This window comes from Phalangium opilio, unplaced genomic scaffold, assembly GCF_054372755.1.
Source record: "Phalangium opilio isolate 3A_F unplaced genomic scaffold, DU_Popi_V2 ptg000003l_1, whole genome shotgun sequence".
Lineage (NCBI taxonomy): Eukaryota > Metazoa > Arthropoda > Arachnida > Opiliones > Phalangiidae > Phalangium > Phalangium opilio.
The window spans coordinates 9,092,015-9,115,042 of NW_028324145.1; the positions used below are offsets into that span (position 1 = coordinate 9,092,015).

General features: G+C 37.2%; 3 protein-coding genes across 4 annotated transcripts; 2 read left to right on the top strand and 1 right to left on the bottom strand.

Annotated features, from left to right (window-relative positions):
• On the top strand, positions 1 to 2,762 carry LOC149717623 (tubulin epsilon chain-like). Its single transcript, XM_089840332.1, has 10 exons — positions 1 to 324; positions 403 to 476; positions 601 to 675; positions 750 to 865; positions 924 to 1,045; positions 1,110 to 1,176; positions 1,246 to 1,366; positions 1,444 to 1,622; positions 1,698 to 1,979; positions 2,044 to 2,762. Exons 1-10 carry the CDS (start codon positions 300 to 302, stop codon positions 2,369 to 2,371), a joined length of 1,389 nt encoding a protein of 462 aa, XP_089696458.1. The 5' UTR covers positions 1 to 299; the 3' UTR covers positions 2,372 to 2,762.
• Ars2 (arsenic resistance protein 2) lies at positions 2,743 to 22,855 on the bottom strand. 2 transcript variants are annotated; one of them, XM_089840327.1, is made up of 18 exons: positions 22,669 to 22,855; positions 9,203 to 9,336; positions 8,504 to 8,641; positions 8,272 to 8,406; positions 8,015 to 8,188; positions 6,639 to 6,808; positions 6,408 to 6,507; positions 6,201 to 6,324; positions 6,040 to 6,133; positions 5,814 to 5,972; positions 5,535 to 5,740; positions 5,302 to 5,442; positions 5,044 to 5,229; positions 4,639 to 4,966; positions 4,434 to 4,542; positions 3,400 to 3,770; positions 3,252 to 3,327; positions 2,743 to 3,120 (listed from the first exon to the last, which is right to left on the bottom strand). In XM_089840327.1, the coding sequence occupies exons 2-18, from the start codon at positions 9,319 to 9,321 to the stop codon at positions 3,048 to 3,050; spliced, it is 2,703 nt and encodes a 900-aa protein (XP_089696453.1). In that variant the 5' UTR covers positions 9,322 to 9,336; positions 22,669 to 22,855; the 3' UTR covers positions 2,743 to 3,047. The 2 variants fall into 2 exon arrangements, with proteins under 2 accessions (XP_089696453.1, XP_089696452.1); XM_089840326.1 differs by having other exon boundaries at positions 2,743 to 3,123.
• On the top strand, positions 12,863 to 15,778 carry LOC149717625 (lecithin retinol acyltransferase-like). Its single transcript, XM_089840324.1, has 2 exons — positions 12,863 to 13,922; positions 15,042 to 15,778. The coding sequence occupies exons 1-2, from the start codon at positions 13,476 to 13,478 to the stop codon at positions 15,321 to 15,323; spliced, it is 729 nt and encodes a 242-aa protein (XP_089696450.1). The 5' UTR covers positions 12,863 to 13,475; the 3' UTR covers positions 15,324 to 15,778.
• Positions 22,856 to 23,028: the final 173 nt, after the last annotated feature.

The following is a 23,028-nucleotide window of genomic DNA, read 5'->3' on the forward strand; positions in this document are numbered from 1 at the left end:
ACCCTGGCGGATTTTCCGATAACTAAAAGACGAGGAGGGTATGCAATTAGGGCTTTCTTTGTTTTAAATTTGCCTCCCAAGTGTCAGGGACTCAGGGGGTTGGGCTATAAGAGGTAGTATGGATTAGTAGGAGGTTTTAGCATAGATAATTTTCCGAGGTTCAACCTTGGAATATGGGTTGAGCTTTTTTGGTTGTGTACTTGTGTTATTTATTTTTATTTACGTGAATGAAATGAGTTGTTGGTTATGTAAAAAGGATTTGAATGTAGCGTCGTGGAGTTAATACAAGTCATCAAAAGATGACACAATCAATCGTTATTCAAGGTATAGTAATAGTGGATTGTGTACGTACGTTTTGCGTCACATTGCGTGTAGGCGTAATTGTTTACAACATTTTTACAGTTGGTCAGTGTGGAAATCAAATTGGTGGGCAGTTTTACGAGTTGGCACTCAGAGAACAATCGCAACAATCTGTGGTAATTTGTTTCTTACTTGGTCTATAAAGTCCAAGCGCGTATTGACCGTGTATTGGTACACCATAGTGGTCAATGAATTGTAGACGCGCATTGCTCGCAATTGAATCTATTTCCCCCCTCTTAGCAAAAGGAAGTATCAACAGAATGTTTCTTCCGAAAATCCAAAACGGAGAAAGGGTCAAATGGTTTAAAAGCAAGGGTATGCGAAAAAAACATACGGTGGTCGAACTATTCGATTTGCAAGTACAATGTTCAGGGTTCAATATATTATAGGCGGTTTTGGTTGACATGGAAGATGGGGTTTTGAACAGTATCCTTAAAGGTCCAATTGGCAAAATATTTGATAGCAAACAAACTATGAGTGATAGTTCCGGATCTGGCAATAATTGGTAAAATACGGGTACCCGAAATTTGTACGTATATTCTGAACGTATTAGAATTTTACAGGGCTGTGGGAAATAAATTCTATGGGAAAAAGTATAAGGAAAAGATCTTAGACTTGGTTCGAAAAGAAGCGGAGCACTGTGATTATTTGCAATCATTTTTCTTGCTGTTTTCAACAGGGGGTGGTAGGTACACTTTAACGTAAGATAAGCTTATAATAACTTAATTACAAGTACCGTCCCTATTTAGGAACCGGGTCTGGGCTGGGTTCAGCCATCACGGAGTATTTAAGTGACGAATTTGAAAATATTGAAAGGTTTATACACAACTCAAACCAAAATTAGTATAAGACATACCATTCCTCACCTGAAATCATCTTCAATAGATTTGTCCTTGCTGTCTTGCCTTCATTAAATGACGACGTGGTCACATCACCTTACAACAGTGTTTTAGCTCTTCACCGTTTAACTGAATTCGCGGATTGCGTTTTTCCAGTTGAAAACGAAGTACTGTTAACCTATAACCACCCTTGTTTAGCACACTATAGATTCTAAGTAACTAACACACAAACCGATCTTACTAGGCCTTACTTAACATTTCGGCCAAAGTTGAAAAGGCCAATCCAGAATCCAGTCGATTAAGGCGCAAGGTAAAGCCTGAAAGTCCGTTGACGTCATCCATGGGTAGTGGAATAAGCTCTAAAAGCAAACCCTACGATCATATGAATAATATTGTAGCCAATCTAATTCTAAATCTCACTAGGTGATAAGCAGCACGTTCTCACACGCACACTGAACTACCATTGCTTATAATTCCCGTATCGTTTTATAAATATAGCCATAGTAGATACCATGGAAGCCTCAACGTGGACATGAGTGAAATCTCCATGAATTTAGTTCCTTTTCCTCATTTACATTACATAGTTACTAGTCTCAGTCCACTCTACTCGCTCTCCGATGTCTACATTCCCGCCAGACGTTTAGACCATATGTTTAGCGAGGCATTTTCGGCTAATAATCACTTGATAAGCCTGAACAACACGAACGCCATATATATGGCATGCGCCATGTTAACTAGGGGACAGGTTAAAGTATCGGACATCCAGAGGAACATTAATAAGTACGCAAACACTTTGGTTTGTGTTAAGAGATTAAACAACAATTTTTGGTGGTATTTTTTTTAGAGTACAGAAAACAATGAAGTTCGCTAAATGGAACCAAGAAGGTTGGAAAATTGGTTTATGTCCAGTACCGCCTGTTGGTCATCCATATTCTCTACTCGCCTTAAAGAACACAACCGCCATTAAATACAACTTTGAGAATATACGGGAGAATTTTCTCAAGCTTTATCGAAGAAAAGCCCATCTTCATCACTTTTTGGAAGTAGATGGTATGGAAATAAGTGATCTTCAAGCTGGTTTATCGAGTTTAACCAATCTTATTGCGGAATACGATTCAATTAGTGTTAAAAACGAAGCGACAGTGCCAAATCGTATTAGTGTCTTGATATAATTAATCGTATGTCATCAGTATTAATTAGGATCGTGCGAGTCCAAAGTCTTAAGATTTAGGACTGGCATTGTACTTGGCAAGCAATTTTTAACGACTCTCCAGACTTAGGACTCGGCAAGTCGCACTCGGGACTCGCCAGACTTAGGACTCGGCAAGTCGCACTCGGGACTCGCCGGACTTAGGACTCGGCAAGTCGCACTCGGGACTCGCCGGACTTAGGAGTCGGCAAGTCGCACTCGGGACTCGCCGGACTTAGGACTCGGCAAGTCGCACTAGGGACTCGCCACATAAAATTTAGGCCTTAGTATTTAATATGTATATTTGGGGGCTTGTATTTTTGATACTTTTGTGCCTTGAGAATTAAAAAACAGTTTATAATTATTATTTTAAAGTGAATTTGTATACTTTTTTCCATTTATTCTTTATGCCTTAATGTGTGATTAATGAACCGTGTACCAAATACACTCGGACTCAAAAAAACGTTATTTCATACTGCTAAGGTAAAAAAAAAAAAATCAAATTAACGGCTGAAAATGTTAAATAAAATCATTCCTATCGCGATCGACAAAACGCGTGTAAATTCAAAGTCAGTATTTATAAATTCTTCCCCCTTTTTCCCCTCAAAAATCAGTTTTAGACAGAAAAGAAAAGGAACCAATCGTAATTGGTTTTTCATTTAAAAGAAATCTTGTTCCTTTGGTTCATCCAGATCATTGTAACTGATCATTTTGCGAGGTTTGTTGACATTCCTGCTGTGAATGAATAATTATTATCAAACTAAAAACCAGTTTAACGTAGGCCTTAAAAAAAAAACCCCATATGCGATTTCTATAAAATAAATCGTTATCTGTGATTGGTTATTGCACGAAATAAGCTTTACCCATGGCCTGGAAGTTTTCCAAAATTTCCACCACCTCTAGAGTGCATATCCTGATAAGCATTTCGACCACCAAAACCTTTTAAAGAATAAAAAATTTAACCCCATTATGTAAAATAAAGAAATATCGCCGCCAAGATCCGAAACCTACCACTTCCTCCTCCAAACATGGGCATAGGTCCTCTATGTCCAAAATTTCCTCCAAATGGTGGTCCCATGAAACCAGGTCCACCCATAAAGCCAGGACCACCAGGCATATCTCTATTGGGTCCCATATGTCCGGGTGGTCCCATTCTCTCGCGGTTAAAAGGATGTTCCGGAAGCTGGGGTCTTTTGGGGTCCAACAAGTAATTATTGAAGTAAGCCGCCTCAGTCTCCACTTCGGTGATCTTCTCGTGGTGTTTGTTGAAGATATGCTTCCTAACAAAATCTGGTCCTTTGAATTTCTTACCGGAAAGTGGACATAACCATTTTCCCGGTCCAACTTCTTGGGAATTGGCTTTGACGAACTTTTCAACTTCCCTGTTACGTTATTGTTAAGGAAAAACTTCAAATAATGAACTTTCGCGATTAACAGGGTTCGTACGAAATTTTTACATTGAAAATCCCTGACATTTCCAGGTTATCCCTGACCAAATTTTGGAATATCCCTGGACCATTTTAAGGTGTTTGCCAGAGCCCACTTCATCACACCTGTCTCATATTTAGCATTGCTCAAAGCATGGCTTGATATACCAACAGGGTTCGTACGAAATTTATACATTGAAAATCCCTGACTTTTCCAGGTTATCCCTGACCAAATTTTGCCAATATCCCTGACCAATTTAAGGTGTTTACTAGAGCCCACTTTATCACGCCTGGCTCGTATTTAGCATTGCTCGAAGCATTGTTTGATATACAAAACGAAATCCCTGACGTATCCCTGACTTTTTAGGAAAACATTTTAAATCCCTGACTTTTTACCCTATTTTCCAAATCCCTGACTTATCCAGGTTTTCCAGGTTATCCAGGTTCCGTACGAACCCTGACCAAACAAAATCCCTGACATATCCCTGACTTTTTAGGAAAAACATTTAAATCCCCGACTTTTCCCCCTAGTTTTCATATCCCGGACTTATCCAGGTTCCGTACGAACCCTAATTAAGTAATAACTCGGGATGGTGCTAATGATCTCTGAAAGGATACACTTGGGGTTCTTTCAATCCCAATTTGACCGCGTCTTCTTTGGGCACCTTATTGACGGGATTAACAATGGGGGCGATTTTACCGGCAAAGAAACTTACATACTCATCAACTACAAAGAATATAATAAAGTTGATTGAGCAATTAAGACGCGTCAGCGAAATATTAATCTTCGTTGTCTTTCCATCAAAAACCACCCCTGACTTACTTTCTTGCTGAGTAACTGTGTCTTTGGGTGGAGGGCCTCTAGCGTGCATAATACCACACCTATTAGGCATTTCATCCTCATTAGGATAATCGCTATAATTGTAATAATCGATGGAATGGACTATTCTCAGGTAGAATAATAGACGATCCAAGACTTTAATAAGAGTTTCATCTCGTTCTAAAGTACTGACAGCCTCCCCCGTCGCGCTCGCTTGTCCACCTTCATCAATACTTATGCCTAACAATTCCTCTTCCTCAGCACTGGCTTCTTCGATTAAATAATCCGAAATATTGTCCAATAATGGATTTTTGGTTTTAAGACTCGCGGTCTACGAAGTTTTTAAAATAAAAACCAGTATAAGCTATTTGTTAAACTTATCCCCATAAATAACTGCCAATTCCCTACCCCTTCTGACTTAGTGTCTTTGGCATCTTTCCATAGATTCCTTTGGTTGTCAAGATTCTGAATGATTTTTACCGCTAACTTAATGTCAGTTCTAGCGACTTGTTTATGAGATGTTATTCCGTTGACAGAACGAATACGACGGATGAGGTCTCGATTGACAATCGCGCCCAAATCGCAGTCGCGTAGCTAAAAGAGTTACCAACCATTTCTCAATACTCCTACCCCCTCACACTTGTAAACAACACGCGCAACCCTTACCTTAACTTCAGAAACTTCAAAACAAATCCTCTTGACATTGACATTTCTTTCGTAAGTAACCCAACCACGCCTAAAGAACCGTCTTTCGGGACTAGGATCAGCGATGGCTACTCTTAAGAAGCCCTCAAACTTCTTAAACATCTAATAACATAACACCCCGGGTCAAACAATGAATGAAAAATAGGCCAGCCAAAGTGTAACTCAAGATGACTCCTCCAGGCTTCGATACTTACCGCTTCAACTTCTTGCTTTGTAATGGTTGGTGGAAGATTCCTCAAGAAAATGGAACATGTCTTGTGCAGAGGACACGGATTCTGCGAATCTACTTTGGCTGGAGCCTTACCTTCGGATTTTTCAGCTTCACCTTCCTCCGCTGGGGTTTCCTTATCAGGGGAAGCTATACTCTCCATTTCAACATCTTTATTTTCCTCTTTTACTTCTAAGTACGCGTCATAAATTTAACAACAGTCAGGCTACAATTCGCCACAGTCCCCAATGAAAGCTTAGCATACCCCCAGACTCCTTAGCCTCTACAATGGAATCATCTTTCTCCGCGACCTTTTCTGGTTCCTCCGTATCGGAATCCTTCTTCTTGGACTTTTTCCTTTTCTTTTCCTTCTCCTTAACATCTTTCTTACCTTTTTCATCGTCATCGTCATCTTCACTCGAATCTTCACGATGGTATGATGGGGACATTGTAGTTCGAAGAATGTATGGAACCCATTAAGACCACCTTACCTTCAGAGTCGGAACTTCCACTGCTACTACTTTCACTATCACTGGTTTCATCATCATGATTTTCACCTCTTGTTTTTGTCTTTTTCTTCTTCTTCTGTTGTTGTTGTTTGCGTACGATTTAGGCTTAACTTATTCAAAGATAGTAAAGATAAAATTCATACCTTTGGTGAATCATCATCTAAACTGCTATCTTTATCTTTCTCATCCTTTTTATCTTCATCGCCTTTAGTACCTTCTTTACTCTCCTCTTTCGTAGACGATTCCGCGGGTGCTGGTTTTTCTTCCCTAATTAATTAATTAATTAATTTCCTTACCTTTTAGACTTCAATTTCCTATTCAAGGATGACTTAATTAATTATGATAATTACTTTTTATAAACCGAATCACTATCTTTCGGTTTTTCTTCAGGTTGGGGCTCATCTAAAGAACGCAAGTCATTGTCAGAACCACCTTCCAGTTTGATGACAACTAAAAATAGAAGAAGAAAGAAAGAAAGAAAGAAAGAAAGAAAATTACCGCGTTGATGAATGAATCAATCAATAGAATATTCCAACAAACAAACAAGTAAATAAACAAACAAAATATGCGTTGGCACGTACCCGCATCTAAAAGACGTATAATTTGCTCGGATTTATCGTGATCAACGCTGACATCGTCTAACCATTTAGTCTGGTACAATTCCATAAAGACGGAGAGACGTTTGTTAATGGACTCTTGTTGTTCTTGTTTTCTTCTAAGACATTCTTCTGGATGGTATTTCGATTTAAACCTAATTACGTTCGAAGAAAACCATAGGGGGGAAAAAGGGGGGTAGAAAGCATAGAATTAGCGCGACGAAATTATTCATGTGAAATAAAACAAAATTAGAGGCCTATATACTAAAATTTTAGCCCTGCAAAATCAAGAAGTGATATCTAGTTTATTAGGGAGAAGGTATAAATTCGCCACATTTCCAGCTTTATCTCCAGTCCAAACCTAGGTCCGGAGTTAATCCCCGCTTCTAAACTACAACCAACATCTCATTGGCTCTTGAAAATTCATGTCAGCGCGACGCGAATGATGAAAATTATGTGTTTTCCGACTGAGGAGAAACGAAGTAGCCCGGCGGCGGCCTTTTACGTCCCCCCCTCCTGTATTTTGAAAGGGGGACTGGGACTATGGCGCGCGAATACTTAGGCATCTTATACTTTCTCCCTAATAAACTAGATATCACTTCTTGGCAAAACTGTTTCATCATTTAAAAACTAAGATTTATTAGACAGTATCCTAAGCTACCCATGTTTATACGGAAGTCTAAATCGTTAGTAAATATGCTTAAAATCACTGCTGGTAAGCTTAAAATTAAACTTAATCTAATGAAAAACAATAAAAAAATACAATAAAAAAAAATTGGCCATCGAAGTATACAACAAGTTTCCTCACCTTCCAGGACTCAAAACACGAGTAGCGTGAGATTTTTTTATATATAAAACCAACACACGCAAAATCCTAACGATTTTAAAATCCGCGAAATAACGCGAAAAAGATGCTAAAAGCTAACCTAAGTCTGAACCTACCCTTTAACTTTATGGATATTAAAGCTAAACGCTGCCTTGTGCGCAGCGAAATAAAACCCTAAAACGTCTAAAACGCGGCGTGTGTGGTGTCCTGGTAATTTACATTGTTTTATAAAGATTTCGGCTTCGGAGAGATGCGGGTGGGAAGGTTTTACTTATTGGGTGTCCAGGATAGTATTTAAAAGGTTATGGGAGGTAGGGAATGGAAAAGATTGGATTGTACTCGCCGTCCCCAAATACCTGTAAAGCAATTACTGTTAAATTAACTACTAAAAATAGTAGTTATAATCGATTAATTACAATTAACTATTAATCTATTATAACAAATATGAATCTTAATTACGCTAAAACCTAAAACAATTGCATATTTCATTTCAAAAAAACAAGTCAAGACGGTAACCGTGTATGAAATATCTCACCACTCTTCTTCTTTATGAGTTATGAAAAACTCGCTAAGTTGTTGTCGTTTGAAGTCTTGCTTGTAATCGTTATACGACTTGACCGCCTCTTGGTCATCAATGTTGTCATTCTGTTCGGCCAAAAATTGTTTGAAGGTCTTCATGGGTGGTTGGGTCATTCCTGGCTCCATGTCGCTGATTTTTTTTTTCAAGTGGTTTTTAAGTAACACGTGACATATTCTTGTACTTGGGGTCAAAAAGCTAAAGTCGAATCTTACCTTCCGTGCATCATATCAGGATGCATCCCCCCTCTGCCCCAGCTACCAGGAGGTCCACCCATCATGTTACCCCCGCCTCGACCACCTGGGTAACCCATCTCGTAACCGCCCCCCATGTAACCTGGTTCATCAGCCCTAAGTAATAGGAAGTCAAGAGGTACGGTTACAATTTGAAAATTTTTCTATAAACGGGAAATTCTTCCGCGATCAAAGGAGTCCGGATTTAAATTACCAGTCCATTCTGACTCTCTTCATAGGAGGACTTATGTCGTGTCTTTGAGGTGGTGGACTGTAGCGATCTCTGCGACCGCGAGGGTCATAATCGCGGTATTCTCTACGCCCACCGCGTTCTCTGTTGTTCCATGATTCCCTGTAATTGGAACCAAGCAACGCATTTCTTATGGGATTCTTGATTATCAACTTTCATGTGTTTCAAGACCTTATTCCCCAATAACTAAATATAAAGCTACAAGTTCCGTTTATAATCCATATGCATATTACGCGTGGTAAAGAAACACTTGAATATTTCAAGGCAAATTTTATGTAAATAAATTAGGTCAATTTCATCTTTTAAAAAATGGAAGATACGCGTGGCATTAATGTAGACAAAACTTCAGAACCTCGGAACTTTTTTAAATTTAAACTTTAAGGGGAAACGGGAAGGAAACGCTTTGTGAGAGTGACAGAAGCAATTGTCCTTTGTCTAACAGCGCCAAGTACTTGGCCCTACATCATCCAGACCTCGAGATAATAAAATTTAAAAAAAAAAACATTTTCTCTTCTAATAAGAACTTTGTTTAAATTTTAAACAAGTAGGCGACATTTCAAATGAACGTCGTTAAAATGTAATAAACACGCTGGGAAAATTATTTTCGAATAGGGACTGCCTATACATTATTAAATTAACGCGTTTATCTGAGGAGATATTCACCGTTCAGGAAAATCTTCGCGTCTTCCCCTATCTTCTCTCCGATCTTGATAATCACTTCGTTCTCTTCTGAATTTATCCCTGGCTCTCCGTCTATCGTACTCTTCGTCACTATCCGCCATATTATTTAATTAGACCTGTTGACAAAAACAAGACAAATAAGTATTAATCCTTTCAATTAAAAAATAATCCATTAGGCATTAAAAAAATCCTTGAAACTAAAAGAACCCAAACTCCACTCATTCAAATTAATACTTATAATCTTATCATATCAACTTGTAAATTATAGGCATGTATGACACACGGTGTAGTACACAACAAGCTTATCAGTATTTGTTTTCTAATTTCCTTCCTTATTTACGTGTGAATGAAAAAACCCCCACGCGCTGATAAGTTTAATGGATTTCACCATGAAAATGTAAATTCAATCGACAATAAATTACACTTAATGACTTGATAATTTGAAAAGGCTTCAAGACGTAAAGTAAATTAAATATTGATTAAAAATTGATTTGAGAAACGAAAATAGACTTTGATCGTATATACGAATTTTCAATGAATAACAACAGGATGTGATTGAAGTTTGTTGAAAACAAGCCAATATATCAAACTGCTTGCGTCAAAAGGGGAGTTGTATAATAGACTATTTCGATTGATGTAACTAAAACGGGGTAAAACTATGCCTTCCATCTCGCTTTAGGCGCCTGCGCTGTAGTAATTTTGTATTAAGAGAGTGTGCAAAGACGGCAACGTATCAACCCCTTTGTATGTCCCAATATTGAGGGTAGCCTACAGTACACCCTTTTTTACATTGAAAAAGTCTATTAACCGTAAAATTTCTTGATCTTAATTAAAAACAAACAAAATCAGCAATTAATGCCTACGGTTTCGCAATATGTCTCTCTCTATCTCTCTCTCTTTCTCTCTCTCTCACTTAGCTAACTAACACTGCCTTGACAGAGAGAAAATGTCAAATATAAATCAGAGATGGTAAATTTTTGAGTAAACAAATAAATCAAACAGTATCACCGCATAACTCTAAGTCTAAAACAATTTTGGCTCTTGATCCCGAAGAAAAATATAAATTGTAAATTCAAGACACTGGTACTGGGTGCCAAAAAGGGTTATTAATTTTAAAGTAATAATATATCTTAGTGCGCGAATATCTAAAGGCGATAGATCAAATAACGAATTGGCCAATTTTAATCGCAGTAACCAACCGCTTCCAACCAGTTTTATCATGGTTTAATATTATTACCACAAGATAGGAAGGTTAAAGAATTATCGGCAAACCTTAGAAACGAAATTTCTGCTTTCTTTCAAATTAACTGCCAGCTTCGAGAAACGTTTTAGATCGGGGTGGGTTGGTTACTAGGGGCTATTAAACTAACTGATAAGCTACCAATAAATTTTAGACTGCGTGGTGCATGCTGAAAAATTATACTTATCTCCCCCCCCCCCCCAAAAAAAAGACCCTGGGCGAAAAAAGATACAGAGAAAACGTCTAAAAAATTAAGCGATGGTTGAACTGATAGATATTTTTATAAACTTGTTATTCCAACTTCCGATGTTTTTCTCTTTCTGACACGTGACTTACAAAGACGTAAGAAAGGAAGGAGCATATAAATACATACATATATATATATATATATTATACTACAATTTATGGTGGTGGTCTATGTTTCAAGGCAATTCTATTTCCTTTTAAGCTAATGCTGTAAACTTTCCACTGCTATTTTCATAAGTTTATAAGATATGTTCCATAAGTATGACACTACCTATACTTCGTTTCGTTATGCTAGAGACTTAATGAGATCACCTCACCAGGCGCACTTCGCTTTACCTCGACTTACCTACGTCCCTTCATGACAAGCTCCAGTTTGTAACCAGTGAGAAACTTATGGAACTTATCTTATGAATTTCAATGGAGTAATTTTATTGAAGTGAAAACGAAAGTTACTTTAATCTTGTATTCAATTCATCTATGTCTAATCTCATATTGCTCAATGGTGGCAGATTGATTGCTAGCAGCCAATGAAAAACGGCATAATTTGCACATGGGAAAATGTCGAAAACAACAAACAAACGAACTAACAATCAAGACCATGTCAACGTCACAACAAATACAGACAACCCCGCCAACTACTTCTTGTGTCTACCCACTTATTCAACCTATTTTTTTATGTTTACTAAAATTTAACCTATGCATAGTTAATTCAGACTAGGATGATTCATACCATTTACACAAGGAGGCCTGATTTTTAACTCCATTACGGAGTCTGGCCTCCTTGTGTAAATGGTATCAATCCTCATAGTATGAAAACTATATATTAAAAATTTTCCATATTTCTTCATTAGAAAGATACGTACGATTATTTTTGAAGATACTTTTAAAATTAAAATAAATGGGTTTATTAACTTAAAAAAACAAAAATAAATGTTAATTTCAAACTTTATGCACGACCCCATAGGGTGGCAAATTTCGTTACCCAAAAAACCTTATAATTTAGCCGTCAAAAAAGGGCTTTTTCTCTCGAGTATAGCGTAACATTACATATTTAATGAGGACAAGTTAAAAAACTCGGGCAAGACCTCGGGTGCAACAAAAAACGAGAGAAATTAGAAAATCAACCCTCGAGAAAAGAAAAATTAAAATAACTTTTAAATAACGCGTTACATTAAACAAAAAAAGAGTACTTGAATAGTAATTAAAACAATTTCAACTAATTGGAGGAGGTTACTTCTCACTTTCAGATTAAATCTCTTTGAGAAACTTAACAGTAAAACTGATCGGTTGTCAAGGGGGTGGAAGAGGCTTTACAAAATTTTTCCATTGCCAAGAAATCCCAGGATGACCTCGACAAAAGTAAGTAGAAAAGATATAGATTCCAAATGATTTGGAAAAGGAGACTTCAAGAAAATAGGGGATGATCGCTTAAGCCCCTCCCCTCGACATCACCACATTTGTTTATAGAGTGACTTACTATCTTTATATCTACCAGGACAAGCAAGTGGTTACTGTTAGCTTAAATTTGGAAACGAAATCAATATTTTTCATTAGTCAGGGCATCAATGAAATACTATAGTATTTGTATTGTAATTGATGTAAAAACTACCCCGAAAAGTGAATCACAAAATTTACGAGAGTTTAAATTTGTTTTATGATAAAAACTCGAAAATTTCCAAGGAAAAATTTAAAGGGTTTTGAATGAAAGTTATCATGATAAATAATACTCATGAAAATATCGATTCATTCTGTGAGTGAAGTACACCACTTATTTTGAATGAGAATTAATAAAACCGAAAAACCCCGTTCAAAAAAGAGAGCTATCAGTTGGATGAGTAGTACGTCACAACCTTTTAAGTCTTATCACTATTCTGGCAGCCATATTGGTGTGGTTTAAGGCTTTCCCTGTGCATACCAACCCACCAACAATATGGTTGTGAAAAACTATCAACTTCGAATCTTAACTCCTCTCGCAACAGAAAGCTTTCTCTCTCTATACGACAGTAAAACCTAACCTACTAAGTCTCAAATATTGGCAGCCATATTGGTGGCTTTTTCTATACATTACACCCACCACCAGTATCACGAATCGTAGCTCCTCCCCCAACCGAAAGCTGTCAATACAACGCCTCAAACATTTGCTAAACATGTTTATGAAGCTATGAGTCAATGGGTCAATGGTCATCTATTAAGATTAAGGTCGGCCCTTTCTGGTGGTTGCTACACAAAGTACAAGGACATAAAAGTCTCTCTATTTGCGTAAATACCGTCATATCTTAATCTCGCCTGTCATAAACAACTGGAAAATGAAAATCGATCCAGCAGTCAGTCCACTTCAACATAAACGTTGCATCACCACACGCTCAGACAAACCTAGCTGGATGTTGAATAAATAGAGCCCGCGGCGAGGAACCCTGAACGAAAGCGTTTTCAGAATCAAATCAACCAACCACGCGAGTTTTCCTTGCCTCCCGCGCGCACTCGCGAGTCTAAAAAACTTTATTCCAACACGACACGATTTTACCTCGTGGCTTGGCTGGGTTGCCGGCATTCCTTGAACGGACTAGACAGAGTGGAGTCGCTCGCGATAATTTATGTCGGAAAAAAAGATAATAGGCTAGCTTTAACGTAACTCTTAAATCAAGTCCAACTTCATCATAATAATAAAAAAAAATACGTAAAATTCCCTTATTCGTTTATAAACCCCTTTGATTACGCAAAACAAGTCTTTGAAATCATTTGCGAAAGAAAAAACAACCTTTTAAAGTTATGCAGCAATCCAATTCACGCAAACGTGTAATATCGGGAGGTGACACCGATTTCTACGGATTGGGTTCGTTTCTTCCATCGGGTGATCTAGTTTCGGACGTCGGGGATCTGATCGAGATTGACCGGACCTTGTACACGGATTGGGCTCTTTACGAAGGGGATGGATACATTATCCACGTGTCCGGCGCTAAAGGCGAAAATATCCCGACAAATTGTAAAGGAGTGGTCCGAAGAGATAAACTCAGGGACGTCGCTGGACATAATGGTGTCAGAGTCAATAATAAAGAGGTGAAAGCTAAATCGAGGAATTTGCAACCGTGTCCGGTTGAGGATGTGTTAAGGAAGGCCAGGGATATGATTGGTCAAGTGGTGGACTATGATTTGTTGACCAGAAATGCGGAACATTTTACAACCGAATGGAAATACGGTGTTGGATGGAGTGATCAGGTAACTTTTGAAACACTTTTTTCGTAAGTTATAACGGTAATGGCACCCTATGCACAACTCCCCATACTAGGAAAGGCTAGTCCCAGCCGTTACTCTAATAAATAATTTAGCTTGTATTGGAACGTCATAAACTTTGGGTTAAAGTTCGTACTCAAGGATGGGGGGCAGCTTGAACGGAGAATTTATTGTGAAATCTAACGTAACCAAGACCTAGAGGGTGGTCTCGTTACCTTGGGATTTGGTTGGGTAGGGTAGGGTAGGGTAGGGTTCCAGGTGCGTGGTCTTGAGGTTTTTTCACTACCATATCAAAGTATACCTCAAGGTTTTGAAGTAAAAGCACGTAGTAAAGCAAGGGAAGCCTGATACGTTTTAGTGATTCAGCTGTACCTGGAAATGGATTTCCTATATTCCTCTTTGAAGGTTAACCCAATCGTCAGTTTAACTTGTATATTATCACCAACGCATTGTTTCTCTCAATAAGACACGTGATATTTTTGTTTTTAACTCTATTTTTTACTAAGAACGCGTGCAAGGTCGGATACGTAAATAAAAATGTTTACGAAAATAGTTTTCCCGCGATTCGTGAACACGTGATCAGATTTTTCCATGGGGATTAAAATATGCAAAATGCGGGGAAAACTCACGTGCAGACGCAACGCAATTATCGTAGTCATACTAGCTGAACTAATGGCTTCCTAGAAATTATTAAACCCCGATGAAACAAGAAGGGGAAAGTGGGTTGATATAATTATTAGAAATAGGAAAATATAGAAGCTACACAGGGAATCTTTAGAGTATCCAATTATTGACGTCACCATGGTCTAAACGTGGACTGTGGAGAGCTTAGTAGAGTACCCGCCCACATAGAGACGAGGCAGAGAAAAACTTTGCCTTCCATATAGCTTCTTAGCGCCTGCGCTGTAGAATTTTTGTATCATGAGAGTAATGTATCAACCCCCCTTGTATGTCCCGATACTAAATGTTGCCTAGCCCCTTTTGTACGTCGAAAAGGTCTATTAGATATTCGCTAGGATGACCTTGTCTGACGCTAAAACTTCCCCCCACCACCTTTCCTGGTATAAATATATCTTAATCAAATCTTTGATTTTGAACTTGCAGGCGACAATGGCCATCAACGTGATTAAATCCTTGGATTGTAAACGAGACAGAGGTCAACAATTACTTCAAAGTCTAACAGCCATCCTTCAAACGCCACCGAACTTGGAAAAGTTCAGTCACTTAGTAGTTCGCGACCATCGTTCTAGAAGGTCATCATCAACCCCTCCAGTCCTTGGACTAACCCCGAACTCAGTGTGTCCAGTCATACCCGGTCCCGTTATCCCTAAGTACTCTAGTTCAAGACCCAACAGCGGTCGAACGACACCTTGTAATTTCGCATAAAAAAAAAAAAGAATTAACCCTCATTCTACCAGCACCGAATGGAAAATTTTCCATTGGCCAAATTAACATAAATAAACAATCAAAATAAATAAAAACTAATCGGGATCTTTGAGAGAGAAAGAGAGAGAAATGACGAAGCATAAACTTGTAAATATTGTTTCGTTATATAATTGGATATGCCTGTTTTGTAACTAGTATGTCGCCTCGAATTTTATGGAGGCGAGTTCAGACTACTGCCACAAAAAAAATGTTTAGTTTTCCAAATATTTCATCCCCATATTGTAAATAGTGTGATATTTTATATAAAAAAATTTGTTTTTGTTTGCATTTTAAAATAACTAGTCAACAAATTTGACATGGATTTCTTGTTTGTTTTGATCATAATGAATTTAAAGAAATTTAAGAGAAAAGATATATAAATAATATACCGAAATAAATTTCTGGTTACTTAAAAATGGCGTGGTTATTTCACATAAAAAAAATCAGATTAGTTTTTAATTGTTAGGGGACCTGGACTTCCTCAAGTCAAAGATTTCATAATGAATCATTTCCTATTCTTAATTAAAAACTGGTAACCTAACTGGTCTCGCGACAACCTTTGACCTGACCCCAAACAACACCAATCTCACCATCAAACATCTCGAGAAATTAAACCTCGTGCGAAACCATCACAAACCAACCCTTCTAAAACATTTTAAAATCGTTAGTATGAAAAAGGGGGTTAATTAAAACTAGTGGTAGGGGTATATCCTAGCTGACTTAATTACAGAATGTATCTAGGTCTACTAAAACGCGGCGAACAGGCACACACACTCTCTCTAGTCTCTAGTAACTACACGCAATTTCCAGGAATTATTTCCGAAGGTAACTCCACCACAGTCCCCCGGTACATACGAAACGTTAACTTTATGTCCTCGACAAAATATAATGGTTTCAAAACCTTGGCCCAGTCTCTGTTGATATACAAGGTTTACAAAGGCACATCATTTATTCATTCAGATTTTCCTCCTATATAGCTAACGAAGAGGGATAAGAAACCACGTGACAAGAAGCATCAATCGAGAATAATAGAAGCCGCAGAGGGAAGGAAGCTTTACAGGAAAAATAAGAAAAGGAAAAAAAGGGTTCCGGGTGGGGTCTCCCTTTAAGTTCCGATTCCAAAAATAAACCGGCTATAAGATAAAAGAAGGATAAATGGTATTGCAGCACGCATAGCTTGAATAGTGAATAAATTAGGACAGATGTCCATTTGTTGAAGTGTGAGCAGTACGTCACGGTTCTGGCAGCCAATAGACCAATACGTAAATTACAAACAGAGAAACAAATACGCAGGGGGGCGAGACCGCCATTGGGGTATTTATTCTCCCTCGCGCCAATAAACAACGCCAGACGGAGCCCGAGTTTACTAGAATCACTACACCAGGCGGGAGGCTAACCGACTCGCAATGCCTCTGGCGGAGCTTCTTTGCAAGAGGGAGAAGACCCCAATGGTGGTCTCGCCCCTGTGTGTTGGTTTCTCTGTTTGTAATTTCCGAATTGGTTTATTGGTGGATTTCTTTTGCTACAAGCTTTTCATTCTTTTTGGGGATAACAGATGAAGAATGGCTGGCAACACTTGTATGCACGCGATCTATAATAACAGTTTCTATTGTTTTACTTCAACCAATAAACTTTCCCGAGTAAGATCTGTTTTGGCGGGAAAAAAATTATTACCCGGATAAACGTTTCGAACGCCTTGGAACTTGAGGATATTTTTTGCGTATGGTGGGGGAAGCCTGCTCGTACGATTTATTACATTAACCGGAAATTGTGACCTCAAAAACACGTCACGTCAAATTGGTTGAAGAAATAATACTGTAATAAAAGTTGAACGAAAAACAAAAGGGGTTTGAGATAATGAAGGGGGAGAGAAGGGACGGATCCTTCAATAACACAGCGTAGTTGTTTTTATTTCAGGGACTTATTCGTTAGTCACACACAAAAAATAAACTTGAATCCCTGCTTGAATTAAATCAATGATTTCCCAGAAATGTTTATACGTCTAGCAACAGTATAACAGGGATATACCTTTAATACAGACTTGAGCAAACATTTAAGGGTCAGTGCTTGCTTGGGCATAGAACGAGTTTATCAAAAACTATGTCAAGAATCTAAAAAATTATGTAAATTTGAGAGGCTCATATCTTAGGGGGCTAGAATCTCCATCAAAACAAGAACAGACGAATTGAAGAATGCATCTCTTTCAGACTAGAAATAATGATAACATTTACACCAGGAAGCCAGGCTACTTGATGGACATAGTGCAGTACAAAGTAGCCTACCCTCCTGGTATAAAAATTGTATTAATCCTCCTAGTCTTAAAACTATGCATAGTCTATGAGGTAGAGAGCTTTTTCGTGTTTTTATTTTATTTGCCAGATAAGATGGTATCGTTCCTTTCAACCGAATTCCCAATGGACCGAAATCCCATTCGACCGAATATCCCGCAATGATTTTAGATTTCCAGCCCAATGGCTATATTCCCGATGGACCGAAATCCCAATCGTCCGAATATGCCCCTAAAAAATACATGAATATAACTTGAAACACTGTAGCCGTCAGCGATTCGGTGGTGTAGTGGATACGATGTTGAATTGCGAAGCGATAGGTTGTTGGTTCGAATCTCCGAAAGGTATGTTAATAATATTAAAAGTAAACGTTTCGTGATACTAATTAAAACGCTCACTTTCATTCCTTTCAAGGCAAGAGATATATAGAATTAATAATCAAATTGTGCTTAAAATGAAGTACAGTCTTAATGGTAGTTCCATCAATGTCTTTAAATTAAAATTTTAATATTTTGGTTTCGGGTGGGTTAGGTTAGGTTAGGTTAGGTTAGGTTAGCTTAGGTTAGGTTAGGTTAGGTTAGCTTAGATTAGGTTAGGTTAGGTTAGGTTTGGTTTGGATCCAATAATTCGTTGATACCTTTTCCAAAATATGCTCCTTTTAATTAGCTACCACCTTTTCCAAAATATTCTCCCTTTAAATAGCTCCCGCCTTTTCCAAAAGATTTTAATGGTTGTTCCATCAATGTCTTTAAATTAAAATTTTAATATTTTGGTTTCGGGTGGGTTAGGTTAGCTTAGCTTAGGTTAGGTTAGGTTAGGTTAGGTTAGGTTAGGTTAGGTTAGGTTAGGTTAGGTTAGGGTTAGGTTAGGTTAGGGTTAGGTTAGGTTAGGTTAGGTTATGTTAGGTTAGGTTAGGTTATTTTAGGTTAGGTTAGGTTAGCTTAGGTTAGGTTAGGTTAGGTTAGCTTAGGTTAGGTTACCTTAGATTAGGTTAGGTTAGGTTAGGTTAGGTTTGGTTCCAATAATTCGTTGACACCTTTTCCAAAATATGCTCCTTTTAATTAGCTACCACCTTTTCCAAAATATTCTCCCTTTAAATAGCTCCCGCCTTTTCCAAAAGATTTTCCTATTAATTAGCTGCCACCTTTTCCAAAAGATTTTCCTATTAATTAGCTGCCACCTTTTCCAAAATATTCTCCTATTAATTAGATGCAACCTTTTCCAAAATATTCTCCAATTAATTATCTGACATCTTTTCCAAAATATTTCTATTATTGCTAATAAATTGTTCGTGGTAAGAGGCGGGCTTTTAATACTCATATAAATAATCTTTTTACCTCCAAACAAGGTTGGGTTGGGTTAGGTTAGGTTAGGTTAGGTTACGTTGGGTTAGGTTAGGTTGGTTAGGCTAGGGTAGGTGAGGTGAGGTTCGCCGTAATTAAAACGTAGTTAAAATAAGTGCAGTAATACATTTTCAACTCACATTTATTTTAACAATAATAAGTGGTGAAATTAAAAATATATTTAATGCAAAACCACACAGTATGTCTTCTTCCAGTTCAATAGAATTTCGGTCCAATGGGACTATAATAAAATCGCACCTTTGGCTACGTTCGGTCGAATGGGACCCCAAAAAAAAAACCCCTTCTGTCGAATGGGAATTCGGTTCAATGGGACCAAAGCGATAAGATACTTTGTCTTCTGTTGTTTTTCAAATACCTGGATGTTGTTTTTGTTATTCATTTTTACTGCCGAACCCGTATCAATTTAAGTCTATACTACATACAAAGGCGGCGGTCATAATAGATAGATTATAAAATCATTACGAATCTATTACGTTAGTTACGTCTTTCAATCGTACTCCACTCTTATCTTGAACTTGAATAATTATTTCCAATAGGTTGTTAGTTACAATAAGTTGTACCGAAGCCAAAGGAGAAACGAAACGATATTTCTTGGCAGTCGCTTATGTGTTTCAAATCTTGGCACAATTTCTGATTGTTAGACAATACTAAAGCCAAATTAACTAGGGGGTGGAGGAAGGGGTTAGGAAGAATCATTGATGTTTTGTTTTTATTTGATTCAAGAATGAAGACGTAGGCCTAGTGCTGGTTGATTTAACTCCCCAAGTTCCATTAAATAATTTTTCACTTAAAATTGAGGAAACTTTTAAATTAAAGTTAAGTAGGTGCCAAAAAAGTGTATGGACAAGGAATGCCGCTGAAGGGTTCTTTCTAATTAAGTTTCCTTGTACATTTAAGTAATTTCAACTGACTTTCTCTGTCTAGACTGGTAACAAAACCCATGGGGCAAAAATGGAGCTTTACACCTTCGTTCAGACTTCTTTAAAACGGTTAAATAAATTCAAAAAGAAATTTAGGAAAATTTAGTTAGGGGCGTGAAATTCAAATTACCCATCCAATGACATTGAATACCTGGCAGGGTTGATACGAAATTTTCAAACTGAGATTCCCTAACTTTTATAGGTTTTCCCTGACCTTTGAGGCCTAATTATCATTATTATAAATATAACTAAACATTTGCGTTTAAATCGCAATTTAATGAATATTTAAAGTAAAGCATTATGTGTCTGGTCATATGTGATCTCGCCCAAATTACGTTTAAAACGTCACCCAGATGGATGACCGAACCACAGATATTTCAGCCACTTTTAACCAAATTCCCTGACTCCGTTAAAATTCTTAAAAATTCCCTGACTTTTCCAGGTTTTCCCTAACCTGTGGCAACCCTGCTTGGGAACCTTTCTCGCAAGGGTCGAAACAATATACGTTTACGAAGAAAAAAAATAAGCTAACATGTCCCAGAAATAACGAGAGTTAATCTTCTTAACGTAAATGATATAATCTCAAAACCAGGGTCTTCTCAATCTCAAGTTCCTAGAAAGTAGGTTCACACAAAAACAATTCCGCGAAGTTTCATTTTATTTTGATGGAAAAATTAAAAGCAAACTATACGACATGATAAAATAATTTTGATTGCGTAAATAACAAGCGACTAGAATAACAGGAGCTTACAGAGCGAGAGAGAAAGAGAGAGAGAAAAAAAAACCTGTTGTTCGTAATATTATTATTACTCGTTACGAAAACTGGCGGAGAGTTAATGGTTTCAAATAACATTTTTCCGGTTTACCCTGTAAATGACTCTTTCTGGGAAGCAACGACTTGTTTATCTGTCGTACCGAGAAAAAATAAAAAAAACCTTTATATCTAATCCCTCTCAAAAAAGAGGTCACGTAACCATACATTTTTGTCGGCGTACTTTCGTCTCAAAGATCATTTTTAAGAAAAAGGGGGTTGTATGGAATAAAGACTAGTTTTTGGTGCAACTCATTAAATGAAATTAGTTACTCAACTATACTCCCTTAGAACCATGGTAGAATACGAAAGTAAAAATTCATCTCTTAAAACATGCCTGATATATATTTTAAAGCGTTTTACAAAGATACTAATTCACTATTATTTTTCTGGGAACGTCGTTCTAAGTGGCTTTGTAAGGGAATGCTAATTATAAATTTAAGTATACCCTAATCGTTTTATCACTCCAATTAACTTAATATTCATTTGGAAAAATATTTCCTGTTAATCGTTTCAAATTTAAAATCATAAATCGGAGGTTTCGAATTACGAATTGCATATTTTTATACAGAAAAAGATTCAGAAAAACATCTGAACCTAATAGATAATCATTATCAGGGTTTTCCTTCAGTTTATCAACGATTAAGATGGACAAATTATGTTTTTCTTCAAGAAAAAAAGCTTCAACAACATCTTTGATCTAAGCCATATAGATAATAAATTATCTAACTTATTTTAGTTCAACATTTTTTGGTTGATGTTTGGTTCAAATGATAAGCCCTTAAGAAACTTAATTTGAGAAGGAAACGTGACCATTTTTGTTTAAAGATATCCCCAATTATTAAAGTACTAATTATTATTAATGTTTTAAGTCTGAATTAACCACATGTTCATTTGTATTTTTGGTAAGAAACAATTTTAACACCTATAGGGAAAAAATATTTAAAAAAAAAAAACGTATCTTGGTATTTTTCCACGCGCAACATTCTCTCTCGAGTCTCCAATAAAAATCTATTTTTAAAGGCGCTGGGAAGGATGGATGGGTAATTGACTCAAGGCTGCACCAGTAAAACAGTCTTTAAACCCTTTTGAGCCTACCAAATTGGGCATGCATTCGAAAAAAATAAACAAATCGTTTAAGGCAAAGAAGATTTTTAAAAAAGGTTTCCCTTGAAATATATTTTTGCCATTCCGTAAATATTTATAAGAACTAAAAACAACCCGATTGATTCATTAAAAAAATGTATTAAGATCTTGGTGGTCTTAAGATTGTTTAAAATTGAGGTGTGGAAAGGTTAAAACCACCTAAAAGTGTGGTGGAGTGGTTAAAAATACTTCACCAATAGAAAATTCCATGTGGTTTAAGTTTAGCTAAGCGTTATAGTAAATAAAAATGGCAATGTGGTGGTTTAAACTATGAACTATAGTCAATCATAAATAAACTTATTAACACTTCCAAATATTGAAATGTTGTTTGTAATTTTTGGATCATCTCAGTTATTTAAACCGCCAGACCGATTTTATTTATTTTTTTTTAGCATAAGTGGAAAAAAGCATGGAAAAAACCGAAGTATCGATTTATTTCTTATATCTATTAGACGTTGGATGACGTAATTGGCAATACCCTACCCCCCTTTCCTACTTTTCAAAAACAAAATCATTGACAGCTAACGCCATCTATTGCTTCTAAACTACACAACCCGGAAATTAAAATTGGCCGCAATCCTTACCCCCCCCCCCCTTTTCCTACTTTTCGAAAACAAAATCATGGACAGCTAACGCCATCTATTGCTTCTAAGCTACACAACCCGGAAATTACCAATTCGCCGCGTAAATTTTAGCCAAGGCTTACCGGCTTTCATTTCGTAAGCCTTGGCTAGTAAAAAGTGCCGGCCCGATTCTTTGTATTGAAAATTTTCTTACCTCTTGCCAAAAATGCATCCAAATCTTGAACAAATGATGTTAATCCAAATGAATCGATAAAAACGCGTCTTTTTACCGAATAATGAACGAAATTCACCTTGAAATTAAACACGAAAGAGCAAAAATCGCGGATAAAAACTTCGCACTTACGCCGTTTACCCGGTCAACATCGACGTCTATCAAGCAGGGTTGCCAGATTGAAAACCTTCAAACCGCCAAAATAAAATTGGAAAGAAGCCCAAAAACTGCAAATTGATATTTCAAAATGAAGCCCAAAACTGACTAATATCTAGTGTATCTTTTTAGAGTAACCTTGAGACTACACAGCCAACAATAAATAGTGAAAATTAAAACCCTAAT